Here is a 13,323-nt window from a genome sequence, read left to right as displayed (position 1 = left end):
AATCTAAAGTCATCATCCAGTCCATGAAGAGAGAAGAGGGAAAGAGTTCAAATCTTCACATCTGAAGTTTGTCTGTTTGTGTGAAGAAGAATCATTCAGAACAAATATTTACACAGATAGAAATGTTGAAGAGGAGAAATATAAAACCTCAATCAGTGCTCAGATAATTCAATAAGATCATTTACCAGAAACACTGCAGCTGATCCAGGTCTCATTCTCTCTGTAACAGAAGACCAGCACAGATTCCTCGTCTGTTTGAACCAACGCAGATTTAGGACCAAGAGAAATGTAACTCCAAACCAGGACAGGTAACACACTCCCAGAGAAAAGTGTTTTCAGCTTCCTGCAGTCAGAGAGATCACCATCATCATCTTCATCTTCATCATCTTCATCATCAGGACAGATGCAGATTGTTACCAGGTGTAAAAAGTCTCAGACATGAATGGAAATGAAATAAAGTTAATTATGAACTGGATCTTACCAGGTGGACACACAGGACAGCATCCACCAGGTGTCTCATACTCGTATGGACCACATGTCAGAGTTTGACCTGTGGAGACGTTCAGCAGGAGAATCTGTGAAGAGAAAGAGAAATGTTCTCACTGAAGACAAAGTGTACATGAATACTACCTGATGATGATAAATCTGTTTAATATTTCACAGAGTAAAAACAGTGTGAAGTCCAAACCATGAATACGATATTATCAGGATGCTGGAGTCAAGACACGATATAATATAATTATAATAACCCAGATAGAGACAATACACTTGGAGTAATAATAGCAGACGAACTCAGCTAATAACGAGCAATCTAGTCGATATGTCCTCAGACTGTGATATCTGTCCTTCTCTTACTGATCACTGTGTAATGACTCTATGTAGTGAATACAATAACAACATACTAAAATCAGGGCCTTTAATCTGGAAGTGTAACAATAGTGTATTAAAAAGCAACTCATTTTGCAAAAAGACCCTCTCCTTAATCAAAAAGGTCGAACTACAAAGTTATTTATCCCCATTGAATAAATGGGAATGATTTAAATATGATGTTAGAAAAATTGGCATTCACTGAATACAGAGGGATACCTATTTACCTTTGAAGAATTTACAACAAATGATCTAAAGTAACATGTCATATTCTCTGTGTGTACCTTTCTTGTTTAAAAGTTGGTGAAGTTGATCTGTTTGATAGACGCTGAAACAGTCTTTAAACACAAAAACAAGAGACTTCAATACTAGCTCTGGTAACTTTGACGACACCTTGAGAAAATTGTGTTTTTCTTTTTATCTGTCATGTCCAGTTACTCCTACGCTCAAAGAAACACATTTTAAAGTTGCATGTGCAATCGACCCAGTTTGTGATTTTTTACACAAAAGGCTCCATTTTGAAGTAGATGCCTGTGCTTTTTGCTCCTCAGAGGTAGGAACCTTGGAACATTTATTTGTTGACTGCTCATACAGTAAAACATGTTGGGCTGATATCCACAGCTGGTTGTCTTTAAAGATTGATAACATTCCTACATTTTCTGATAAAGATATCCTCTATTATATTCAGACATTGTTAACCTTGTTATAATTTTGGGTAAATTTATACTTGTAAATGAAAAAAACATCAACCCCTCTTTTTATGTCTTATTGTTATTTAGTCAATTACTTTAAATCATTAAAATATATGGAAAATAGAATAGAAAGGCCAAAAACTTGATTTGGATATATCTAAAGTCTTGCTCTTTTAATGTCTCTTGCCTTGCCTGAGCTATTTCTATGTTCACCTGATTTTTGTTTTCTTTATTTGATGTATGGAATTTATTTTCTGTTAATTAGTTAATGTAGATTTGGTAGTGAAATTTGAAAGTTGGAGTGGTGAAACAATTCTTTGTAATATTTTCTGAACTGAATACATAAACTTTATTCAAATGTAAAAATGGGTCCCTGGAAGACTGTTGGAGCTAAAAAGTTACCAGAGAGTGTTTCACTGTTGCGGGCCCTCCACCACAACTTCTCGCACAGCATTTTATCTTCCAACAGTTTTACAGGGACCAAATTTCCTCTGAGGACAGTTTGTTATGTATAGAGTTATGAACATATACCACTGAATGTGTACATTTCTCCAACTTTCACATTTCTCTATCAAAAATCCACAGTGCATTTTGAAACATTCCAGCACTGAAAGTTTCAATCAACATTGTCCAAACTTTATATTTGAATGTGTCATTTACCAATCTATCATCAAACTATAATGAAGTGCACAGAGACCAGAGAAATGTTTGTTGAGGAGCCATTTCCTGGAAGATTACAAGACTCGTCAACAACAGTCAGGAAGTCACGAAGACTTCATGTTTAGAAATAACTTCAATATTTTCTCCCTATGAGTCTTCTTGTTGTAGTCCTTATGTCTGCCCTGAAGTTTGAGGTTATTTTCATGTATTTCCATAAAGTCTAAAGTGTCAGACAGTCTGAGTGTCTCAGGATCCTCTGTGTTCATTTAGTGATCATTAGAGGATTTATAACATTTCACACCAGAAGAGTTTTAACTTTAAAACAACAAAGATTCACTTTTACACTGTTCTCCAATGTTGTTTAGTCTTTAACTTAATAAATCACGGACACACATACCTTAATGCTCCAAATGGCGTCGCTGAAAATTTAACTTTCGTTTTTCAGCCCTTCAAAATAAAGCATTAAAAGTAGAACCATCCAATAGTATCTGTCTGCAGTCTGAGAAATCATGGAGAAAACATGCTCAACTCCTTTTCAACGTCAAACTACATTTTTATTTTAATTGACACAAGGACGTTTCGAGCAGATGCTCTTCTTCAGCGTGTAAAAGGCAATGTTCTCAAATATACACAGGTGGGACTAATTTATACTTGTCTACATTATAACATGTTTATTTATGAAACACATGACTCAGAAAGTTCCTCCAGCCACATCAAAGCTGTCGTATCCTCCAAAGTGTAAAGAAAGAGTCCTGCAGCCAGTCTCTGCAGACGGTTGGATGGAGCTGAGAGTAAATTTAAAAAAAGATATTTATTTTGATACACAAAATTTCATTAAAAATACAAACATTATGAAATCTTAGAGTGTAATAAACCCAAATAATTTCAGTAAGATGACATAATTCTCTATATGAAAAGTAGAACTATATAGTTTTCACTTCCTCCGGAACAAAATAGAAAGATCTCATTCTGTTATAATAGAAAGCATAGACGACATGTGAGCCCACATGGAGTCCTGGGTGGTGTGGGTTTACTCCGAGCACTTCGGTTTCCTCCCACAGAAACAAATCATTTGAAAAATAATCACAATAAAAAATTACAATTCATTTGAAAAAAGAATCATCTCTGTTTTAATACATTTCTTCAGATTATTTCTAATATGTATTTGTGTCTCACATTTTATGTCTGTTCTGACTCTGTCCATGGTTCTGATGTCTGCTCTCTATCTTTTGCATTGTTTCTGTTTTTTATCATCACTTTATAAAGTAAACGCTGGGAAATGATATTTTGTGGTCCAAACAACAAATGAATTAAAGATAATAATAAAACAGGAAGATTAATGAATATCATTGAAGGGGACAAACAAACAAAAAGGCAAACAGACATGAAGACAACACCTCACACTTTGTCCATCATGACTTGTTGCTCAGTGTACATCAAAACAAACAATTCAGGTGGAAGCCTTTTCAAAAGTTAGTATTGCACTATGGTAATAAGTAGACGGAAATTTGGTATTTAATCTGAACTGAACTGTATTTTAGTCCTTTGGTGGACTTTTCTAGTCCCAGTAACCCTTTAACCCCAGATCCACCATGCCCAGGATCCACTGCAGTTTGCTTACCAGGCGAAGGTAGGCGTGGACGATGCCATCCTCTATCTACTACACAGGGCTTACTCTCATCTGGACAAAGGGAGCGACGTGATGAGAATCATGTTCTTTGATTTCTCTAGCGCCTTTAATACCATCCACCCCCTCCTACTGAGAGACAAGCTGACCGAGATGAGGGTGGACTCGCACCTGGTGAGACGGATCACGGACTACCTCACAGAGAGACTACAGTACGTCAGACTGAAGGACTGCACATCTGACTCTGTGGTCAGCAGCATCGGAGCACCACAGGGGGCCGTGCTCTCTCCTGTCTTGTTCACCCTGTATACCTCTGACTTCCAGTATAACTCTGAGCTCTGCCACATGCAGAAATACTCGGATGACACTGTGATAGTTGGTTGTGTCAGGGATGGACAGGAGGAGGAGTCTGGTAGGGGACGTGGTGCAGTTCAAACCATCTGCAGCTGAACACCTCCAAGACCAAGGAGATGGTGGTGGACTTCCGAAGGAACAAGCCACTTCCCCAACCTGTTTCCATCGGGGGGGTCGACGTGGAGGTGGTCAAGACCTACGGGTACCTGGGGCTGCAGTTGAACGACAGGCTGGACTGGTCATCAAACATGACACATGACACTATCTGCAGGAAGGGACAGAGCCGTCTGTACTTCCTGAGAAGGCTGGGGTCCTTCAACATCTGTAAAAAGCTGCTGCAGATGTTTTACCAGTCCGTGGTGGCCAGTGTCCTCTTCTATACTGTGGTGTGCTGGGGAGGAAGCAGCAAGAAGAGGGATGCAGAACGGCTGGACAGACTGGTGAGGAAGGCTGGCTCTGTGGTGGGCACAGAGCTGGACTCTCTAGTGACAGTGGCAGAGAAAAGGACCCTGAACAGAATGCTCTCCGTCATGGACAACACCCACCACCCTCTGCACAGCACCTTCAGCAGGCAGAGGAGTGTGTTCAGTGGCAGACTGCTGTCACAATCCTGTTCCACAGACAGACTCGAGAACTCTTTTGTCCCCCTGGCCATACGTCTGTACAACACCTCACGGTTATGGCAGGGGGAAAACACACACTTGGACTAAATCTTCCTTTTTCATTTCCCATCTGCACAGCTGTCCCAAGAGAGTCAGCCTCTAGTTGGACACTTTAATGATCACCTCAATTACTTAAATAGCACCTTTAATTTAATGTTTGCACTGCCTGTTATTTAATTTAATGTCTGTTTTTGATCACTCTGCACTATCTGCTTTTTTAAACATTGCTGTACAAATATAAACAACACAACTTCAGAAGGTCAACACTTTTTTATTTTTTTTATATTCAGGTCTAATTACAGATTTTTCCCTCAACTGTTTAAAGGTTCTTGCTTTAAATTACGGCAAATTTGCGGCATTTTTTTGCGGCTTAATTTGTAACAAATGTTTCATGTCATGTACGTCTTGTAACCTGCTACTGGATGCTTTGAATTTCCCTCGGGATCAATAAAGTATCTATTTATCTATCTATCTATCTAACCTTAATCACATGCTTTTCATGAACTTTTAAATCCAAGTGTCAGATTCTTAAATGTCAGTTTTATGGCTGTGTACTGCTGCTGACCTCTAGTGGTCAAAGACAGAACTGTCTGAGAGTCTCAATTTGTTTCTTCTTGTTTCTCCGGGGTCTTCCTCAGGTGTGGGAGGATTGCGGGGAGGCTACAGAGAAGGACTTTCGGATCACCTCAAGGAAGTTCTGGCAAACCGTTCTCCGGCTCAGGAAGGGAAAGCAGGGCTTTCCCCGGGCTGTTATCAGCAGGGATGGAGAACTGCTGACCCGAACTTGGGACATCGTGGGGTGGTGGAAGGAATACTTTGAGGAACTCCTGAACCCAACCAACACATCCTCTGAAGTGGAGGCAGAGTCTGAAGATCTGGGGTGAACCTTACCTTACCCCCTAACCTTAGCAGAGGTCACTGAGAAAGCTCCTCAGTGGCGCCAGGTGTGGATGAGAGTCGCCCTGAGATGCTAAAGGTTCTGGACATTGTTGGGCTGTCTTGGCTGATACGTCTCTTCAATGCCACGTTGAGTTCTGGGACAATGCCTGTGGGGTGGCAGATCTTCATTACCGATCTTCATTCCAACCCTCTGTGGTCACGCCATAGACTGTAAAAAGATGCATTATGGGTAGTGACTGAAAAAGTGGCCGCTACTCCTTCACATCTAAAGGAGACAGTTGAGGTGTTTCGGGCGTCTGATTGGGTCTCCTGGACGACTCCCTTTGGAGGTTTTTCGGGCATGCCCGACCGGGAGAACCCCCTGGGGTAGACCCAGAGTTCAATGGAGGGATATCCTTTCAGTCCTGGGAACGCCTCAGAATCCTCCAGGAAGAACTGGAAAATGTTGACGGGGAGGAAGTCTGGGTAGACGTACTTCACTTGTTGCCACAGCGACCCGACCTCGATAAGTAAGAAAATGTACCCTTGGTGATTTTTTTTTATATATGCGCTGATATAAAAACAAAACTTTTTTACAAAATATTTAATGGAGAAACCACCATTAGGATCATTTAGATATGTTGTCATCATGAAGGTTGTCCAGTAGAGGGCGCTCCTGATCCACAGTGAACAATACTCTCTACTTATTTTTTTATATTTTCTCCCTCTATAACCCTTATTAATCTGTGTTGCTCAATTGAATTTAAGTCTTACTGTTTTATATATTTAATCTCTAAAGTGTTATTGTACAATTTCACTAATTGATTATCAATGATTAATTAAAAAGGAATAAAATCAGATAAATATGAAATGACTCGAGCAGAGAGTAAAACATGGATCAGCTCAAGTGAAATAAAAAAAGTATTCAGAGTTCTTCCTCCAGGTGATATATTCAGTATGAAACACAGAGCTTCACTTCAGAAACAGAACTGAGCTTTTGACCTTTGACCTCAGAGTTCTTACTGTCCTTTAACATACAAATATTTGAACTGTTAGCTCAAAGTGTTGAAGTTAAAATAACAGACACTCAAACAGTTCTGTTTTTGACCACCAGAGGTCAGCAGAGCACAGATATTCAATAGTTTGATGTTATTGTTCAAGAATCAAACACTTTGATTTAGTCAAATCTTTTTATTCATCCTTTTTACAATAGTAACAAGAACATAAAGAGTCAACATTTAAACTTGAAGTCCCTGCAGTTATTAATTTAAATATATTTAATTCTCACTTCTTCTTTGGTATTTCTAGCTGACCTGCAGACATTTCTATTCGCTGCTTTGAGGATTTTTCTTTTGGTCATTTTAAATCAGTATCAGGATTCAACAAAGACTGAAGCCTCTCTTCATGAGACTGATATATTATTTTAAAACATGAACTTGATTTATTTTCTGAAAACAGAATCAAAAACATAAAGAGTCTACCGGACATGTAACCTCACACAGCGCTCTGACATCTCGTGTCATACATTTAGTTCAATCAGAAATAAAGAGTTTAACAGAAAGACATCACATTAATTATTTTAACATTCAGTACAATTAAAGCTTTTTTTTACATGACTGGATGTATAAAGTGAACAACTGTACAAGGAACGATAAAAAAATATAAAAATCATAATAACAACATCTGATCTCATCTCAGCTCACACTCATCTATACACATTCACACCCTGATGATGCAGCAGAGGGAGTTATTTGGGGTTAAGTGTTTTGTCCAAAGAAACATCAACATGTTGCTGCAGGAGCTGGGGATTGAACCCCCAACCTTTCACTTGGGAGACGACCGACCATCACTGATCCACAGCCGGCCCAAGAAATAAAAGGGACAATCTTTAATTTCTGAAAGATTTAAACTTGATGGTGAGAGAGCCGATGGAGCGCTGATGAAAGTGTTTGTGTTCAATCATCGTCTTAAAAACAAAACTGGAACAGATAAAACAACAGATATACATATAACCACATATATACATATAAACAGACATCAACACTGTGTGTCAGGATCCAGCAGGTGGACCAGAACAGGATCCTGGAGATGATTCACTCTGCAGGAGTTCAATTTGAACCGTCTCACCCTGACGAGAAAAGAGATTTAGTTTAACTCAAACATTTAGTAAATCTGTAAAAACAGGACAGAGTTGATCTCAGTCAGTCAGAGAACATTTGATCAAAGCTCTGCTGGCTCACCTTCGAACCTTAGGAGTCATCTTACATCAGACTCTTCAGGGTTTGTTCTCTAAGCATCACATCTTCCTGTACGGGAAACATTAATAAGAGAGACTTTATTAAATCATTGAACATAAAACAGATTGAGAGTAAATATAGTTTAAAACATACCTGGTCGGAGGGTCCTGAATGTCTTCTGTTTCCTGGAATAAAACATTAGAAATAAAAATCAAATAAATGAAGAAACAGACCATAATATCTATAAAATAAACATGATCATGTTTCATTGTCACAGTGGAAACCTTACGTGAGATTAGATGTTTAATCTTCCTCCGTTTGAAATAACACACTCCGAGTACAAAGACTAAAAACATCACAACAACAACACCGACTATCAGTCCAGTCCAGTCTGATGGTATATCTCCACACTGAGCGTCCTCTGTCTCAGTTCCTGCTCTCAGCAGCAGCAGACCCTCTGATTCACATCTGTAATGATAGAGGGACAGTTATTACAGGAACATCTGGAGAGTCCATGTGTGATGTGAAGCTTCACTCACTGTTTGTGTTTCTGACAAGATGTAAACGTCCCGTCTGAAAATGTTCCATCAGAGCAGGTGGAGCACACAGTGTCTGTGGAGGAAGTTCCTGCAGGAAATACAGAACACATGAGACTAATACACGGAGGTTGTTTTAGACATGAACACAGTCCCTCTATCACCATATATACAAAATGATGTCATGTAATTATCTTATCAGTTGGTCAAACACATTTCAGCTAACCAGAGGCCCAACTAGAGACACGAGTTGTAAATTAGCAATAGCTATATACACTTTATGAAGCACATCAGTTTCAAACTACGTTAAATTTAATCGTCCCTATTAAATAAATCAATTCAAATTCAAATTCAAAAAGCCTCGTGTTCAGAATGTCATTGGCTACAAGAAACGTCAGTCGTCAGCATAGTGGCGTGCAATTGGTCGGGTATAGATTCATCAGAATACAGGGCACGCACCTCCTTTCATCTCATTGCTGTAATAGACTGGGAACTGAATGGAAGGTCCTAATTTGCCAAATGGGGTGCCAATCGAAAGGTTAGAGTTTTGAGTATCCTAATTTTAAAAAATCATTCACAAAACTGAATCATCACAGAAAATACAGCAGGAAATCTGGAACAGCAGTGGACAATTTGAATCAATCTGTAGATCTTTATTTATGTGATGTGTTTGGATTCAATCTTTCTCTAGATTTGGATGGTTGGGACTCGTTCTGATGCAGCAGGACCGTTTTTGTTGGAATATTACGATCCAGAGAGTTCAGAAAATCTTCAGATGGTGACTCATAAGACAGAAGAAATTATTTCTTTGTCAGTGGTCCGTAAATAATCCTGATTATGACAGAACAGACTTCCAATAAAAGTGAAATGTGTTTAACTAACCGTGTTCTGTGATGTATTCTCCTGGTTCACAGCGTCTGTGTTTCTTTGCTTCCACACAGTCGTCCTTTCTAGAGTCTGAGCAGTAAAATCCTTCCAGAGGTTCACAAACTGTGTCTGATGCTATCGTACACGACGTCTTCATCTTCAGACCAGAACCTGTCGACACAAACACAGAGGTTATTTATGAACTACTGTACTTCTGCTCTACTAAAGAACAGTTTGGTGTAAGGAAATAACAAGTACTCAGATGATCATCTCTGTGTTTGAGGCTCAAACTAACTGAAGGTTAGAAAGCTGGTTTTACAGTGATGACTGTTTAGTAACATGTTCTGATCTTTATTTAGTTTGATAATAATGTCAGAGATCTACCTTCATCACAGCTTTTACAGTCGTAGCACCGTGTACGGGAAGTCCGATGGTTCATAAAGGTTCCATCAGTGCAGGGCAGACAGTGAGTACTTTCAGAGTCTGTGCAGTCTGCATAAACCCAACCTCCTGTTTGAAACAACAAGAAGACATTTTTTATTATTTTTTCTTTTAAAGAGACAGAGTTGTCTTTTTTTCCACATGGACACTATAACAGCATGAAACTTCTCCTTCAGTAACTTATGTCAGAGTAGAGAGAGAGAGAGAGAGAGAGAGAGAGAGGGAGAGAGAGAGTGAGAGAGAGGGAGTGAGAGGGAGAGCGAGAGAGAACGAGAGGGAGAGAGTGAGAGGGAGAGCGAGAGAGAACGAGAGAGAGAGAGAGTGAGAGTGAGAGGGAGAGAGGGAGAGAGGGAGAGAGAGAGAGAGAGAGAGGGAGAGGGAGAGGGAGAGAGAGAGTGAGGGAGAGAGGGAGAGGGAGAGGGAGAGAGAGAGAGTGAGTGAGAGACAAGGTAGTACTCTGTTGTTGCCCCAGACGACCAGCAGGGGGCCCTGGAGGTCTGAAAAACTTTAAAACACAGCAGAGGTTTAAAATGTGAAAATTTTGCAATGACAGTAGTAAACCTCCTTAAGGGGCCCCACCCGACAGAACTCAATGTTGTTGCGCTTTCAAGTGTAAATGCATTGTTCCTGTGAAATCTTAAACTTGCCAATAAAGTTACCAAAGGAAAATGAAGAAGAATATGTTTAAAGGTAAATCATCTTTAAATGTATATGTTGAAAATAATACAAATATTAAACAGCTTTTGCATGTTTTTAGTTAGTGTCTGTTTCTTTATTTAAAATAGGGACATTGAAACTAACCTGATAAACTTTAATTAAAGGTTCTTTAACATTCGTGAGGATCTTACCAGCTGGACACACAGGACAGCATCCACCAGGTGTCTCATAACTGTATGGACCACATGTCAGAGTTTGACCTGTGGAGACGTTCATCAGGAGAATCTGTGAAGAGAAAGAGAAATGTTCTCACTGAAGACAAAGTGTACATGAATACAGAGAGAAATCTAAAATCATCATCCAGTCCATGAAGAGAGAAGAGGGAAAGAGTTCAAATCTTCACATCTGAAGTTTGTCTGTTTGTGTGAAGAAGAATCATTCAGAACAAATATTTACACAGATAGAAATGTTGAAGAGGAGAAATATAAAACCTCAATCAGTGCTCAGATAATTCAATAAGATCATTTACCAGAAACACTGCAGCTGATCCAGGTCTCATTCTCTCTGTAACAGAAGACCAGCACAGATTCCTCGTCTGTTTGAACCAACGCAGATTTAGGACCAAGAGAAATGTAACTCCAAACCAGGACAGGTAACACACTCCCAGAGAAAAGTGTTTTCAGCTTCCTGCAGTCAGAGAGAGATCACCATCATCATCATCATCATCTTCATTATCATCATTATCATCATCATCATCAGGACAGATACAGATTGTTACCAGGTGTAAAATGTCTCAGACATCAATGGAAATGAAATAAAGTTCTTTATGAACTGGATCTTACCAGGTGAACACATAGGACAGCATCTATCATTTATCTGATATTGATATGGACCACATGAGAGAGTTTGACCTGTGGAGACGTTCATCAGGAGAAGGAGAAAAGTTAGTGTAGCAGACCCGGATGGAGGAATGAATGGCTCTTTCTAAAGTGACGCTTTTTGAAGCTTTATTTTCTTGATGCAGTTCACAAGAACCACAAGAGCTGTACATAGAGAACAACAAATAGCAAATAGGCTAAGTATTAAACAAATGACATATTAAAGCTCAATTAGAATAGAATATAAACAAGACAATTGATATAGCCTGAATATAAAGTTCAAAAAGTTATTTTATATTAGTTCAAACATTGTGCACATTTAGTTGGTAAAATTAGCAGTGGAATGAAACATATTTAACCCTTTTGTTGTAAGACCCAAAAAGAATCATCAATCATTGTTCACAAAAGCCACTGAAACTGCTAAACTAGAACATTTTCACAGAGAATTCACTTACTTGGACATCAAATTTGTTGCTCAAACATAACTTGTAACAGTTACATTTCACTGATCTTGTGTATTCTGTATTTTGGTGACTGAAATCACGTTAAAACACTAAAGTCGGAAGAACGACTCAGAAACTTGGACGACCCGAGCAGCACCTGAATGCAGCACAACACCCAGCTGACTTCTCTCCATGAAATCTTAATGTTTTAGAAGCCTAATCTCTGAAACATTTCCTCCATAAAACCTCATTCATTCGAGTCTTCTTGTTTTGTATTCTCCGTGACTGATGTTTGAGGATATTTCAGAAGCCTGGCTATAAAAACGGTCAAACAAGTGTTGTGCTTATTTAGGTTAGCGATAACTTTTTAAACATGTCATCACGCAGACGAAGAGTTTTAACTTTAAAACAACAAAGACGGACTTTCACACTGCTTCACCAATGTTGTTAAGTCTGTTTCTTTTACAAAAGGTGGTGAGAAAAACACGGACAAATATCTTAATGACGACGTTACCTGAAAGAAGAGGAACGACTCTCCGGCTCTTCCGAGGAAATGAATGGGAAGAGGGTGGAGCTCCAGGTGGAGCTCCAGGTGGCGCACAGGTGCTTCTTTGAGTTTTAGTGGCTGCTGGCATCCATGAAGTTTTGGTTACTGCCATCTGCTGGATTGTACTGCTCTTCACATTCATAAATCCTCCTCAAACAAAGACCTGTGTAATGGCAATTTCCCAATTTTTTCCTTTGCTCCAATTCTTGCCATTAACACACAGGTAGGGGTGAAGTCTTACGCAGATGCAAACAATGATTTTCCAGCCGTTATTAAAGTTGAGTTGAAGGTTTATTGAAGTGACTTGATGGAGATATGAGAACCAAAAAACATACCATTTCCAGTGAAGCGTAGCCAGTAGAATTAATGAATTGTAGTTTGTCTGAGTGCTGGTCTGAAACATGAATGCCGGTCTGGTGAGAACTGTCTGTGCTCCCCGTACCTGTGCCCTCCCTTTCCTGTCACCGGTGCTACTATATATACACGCCCCTGTGCATTCAGTGTCCCTATTGGAAAATAATATATTCAGATAAATCTAATTATAAAACATGCCAACGATAAACACAAAATGGTTCCTACACACCGGCCCCTAATTGTTATAAGTAAATAAACAAACAATTAAATCTACAAAAGAAAATAATAATAAAAAGGAGCTATAAACAGTGCATAACATTTTCCCTTTTTTTTCTTTATACATTTTCAAAAAAGTTATGTACTGTGTTGGCATGTAATCTTCTTTTAGTGATTCTTCACTCCTCGTTTCTTCCTTTAGTCTTTCATTTTTTAGGGCCAGAGGTTCTAGAACATAGCACCTGTTGGGACATGGTCTTTACCACCAGTCCTTGCTATAACTAGGTTACAGCTTCTTGGAGCAGACATATCTTTGTTATTGGTCTTTCCAATATGTTGCTCTTTGTCTGGAGTCTCACTGTGCGCACTAGACCTTGTGCATCTGGTTTAGTCTCCAGGATTCTGC

General features: G+C 39.2%; 2 protein-coding genes across 3 annotated transcripts in view; both read right to left on the bottom strand.

Moving 5' to 3' along the window:
• LOC110004385 (tumor necrosis factor receptor superfamily member 5-like) overlaps nt 1-11,442 on the bottom strand; it is a 92,757-nt gene extending 81,315 nt beyond the window's left edge. The window contains exons 1-3 of the mRNA XM_065960974.1: nt 11,322-11,442; nt 11,009-11,166; nt 10,671-10,764 (exon numbers count right to left, since the gene is read on the bottom strand). Of these exons, the coding sequence (XP_065817046.1) occupies nt 10,671-10,764; nt 11,009-11,038 (124 nt within the window). The 5' untranslated portion in view covers nt 11,039-11,166; nt 11,322-11,442. The remainder of the gene's footprint in view (nt 1-10,670; nt 10,765-11,008; nt 11,167-11,321) is intronic.
• Nucleotides 1-13,323, bottom strand: part of LOC109978220 (tumor necrosis factor receptor superfamily member 14) — a 164,018-nt gene that overhangs the window by 125,300 nt on the left and 25,395 nt on the right. For both annotated transcript variants that reach the window (XR_010667505.1, XR_010667504.1), the window contains exon 6: nt 8,518-8,605. The gene's annotated coding sequence lies outside the window, so the exon portion shown is untranslated. The remainder of the gene's footprint in view (nt 1-8,517; nt 8,606-13,323) is intronic.

Source organism: Labrus bergylta, chromosome 12, assembly GCF_963930695.1.
Source record: "Labrus bergylta chromosome 12, fLabBer1.1, whole genome shotgun sequence".
NCBI classification, from domain to species: Eukaryota; Metazoa; Chordata; class Actinopteri; order Labriformes; family Labridae; genus Labrus; species Labrus bergylta.
Note: the sequence above shows the minus strand (reverse complement) of the source record. Positions and strands in the feature narration are given on the sequence as shown.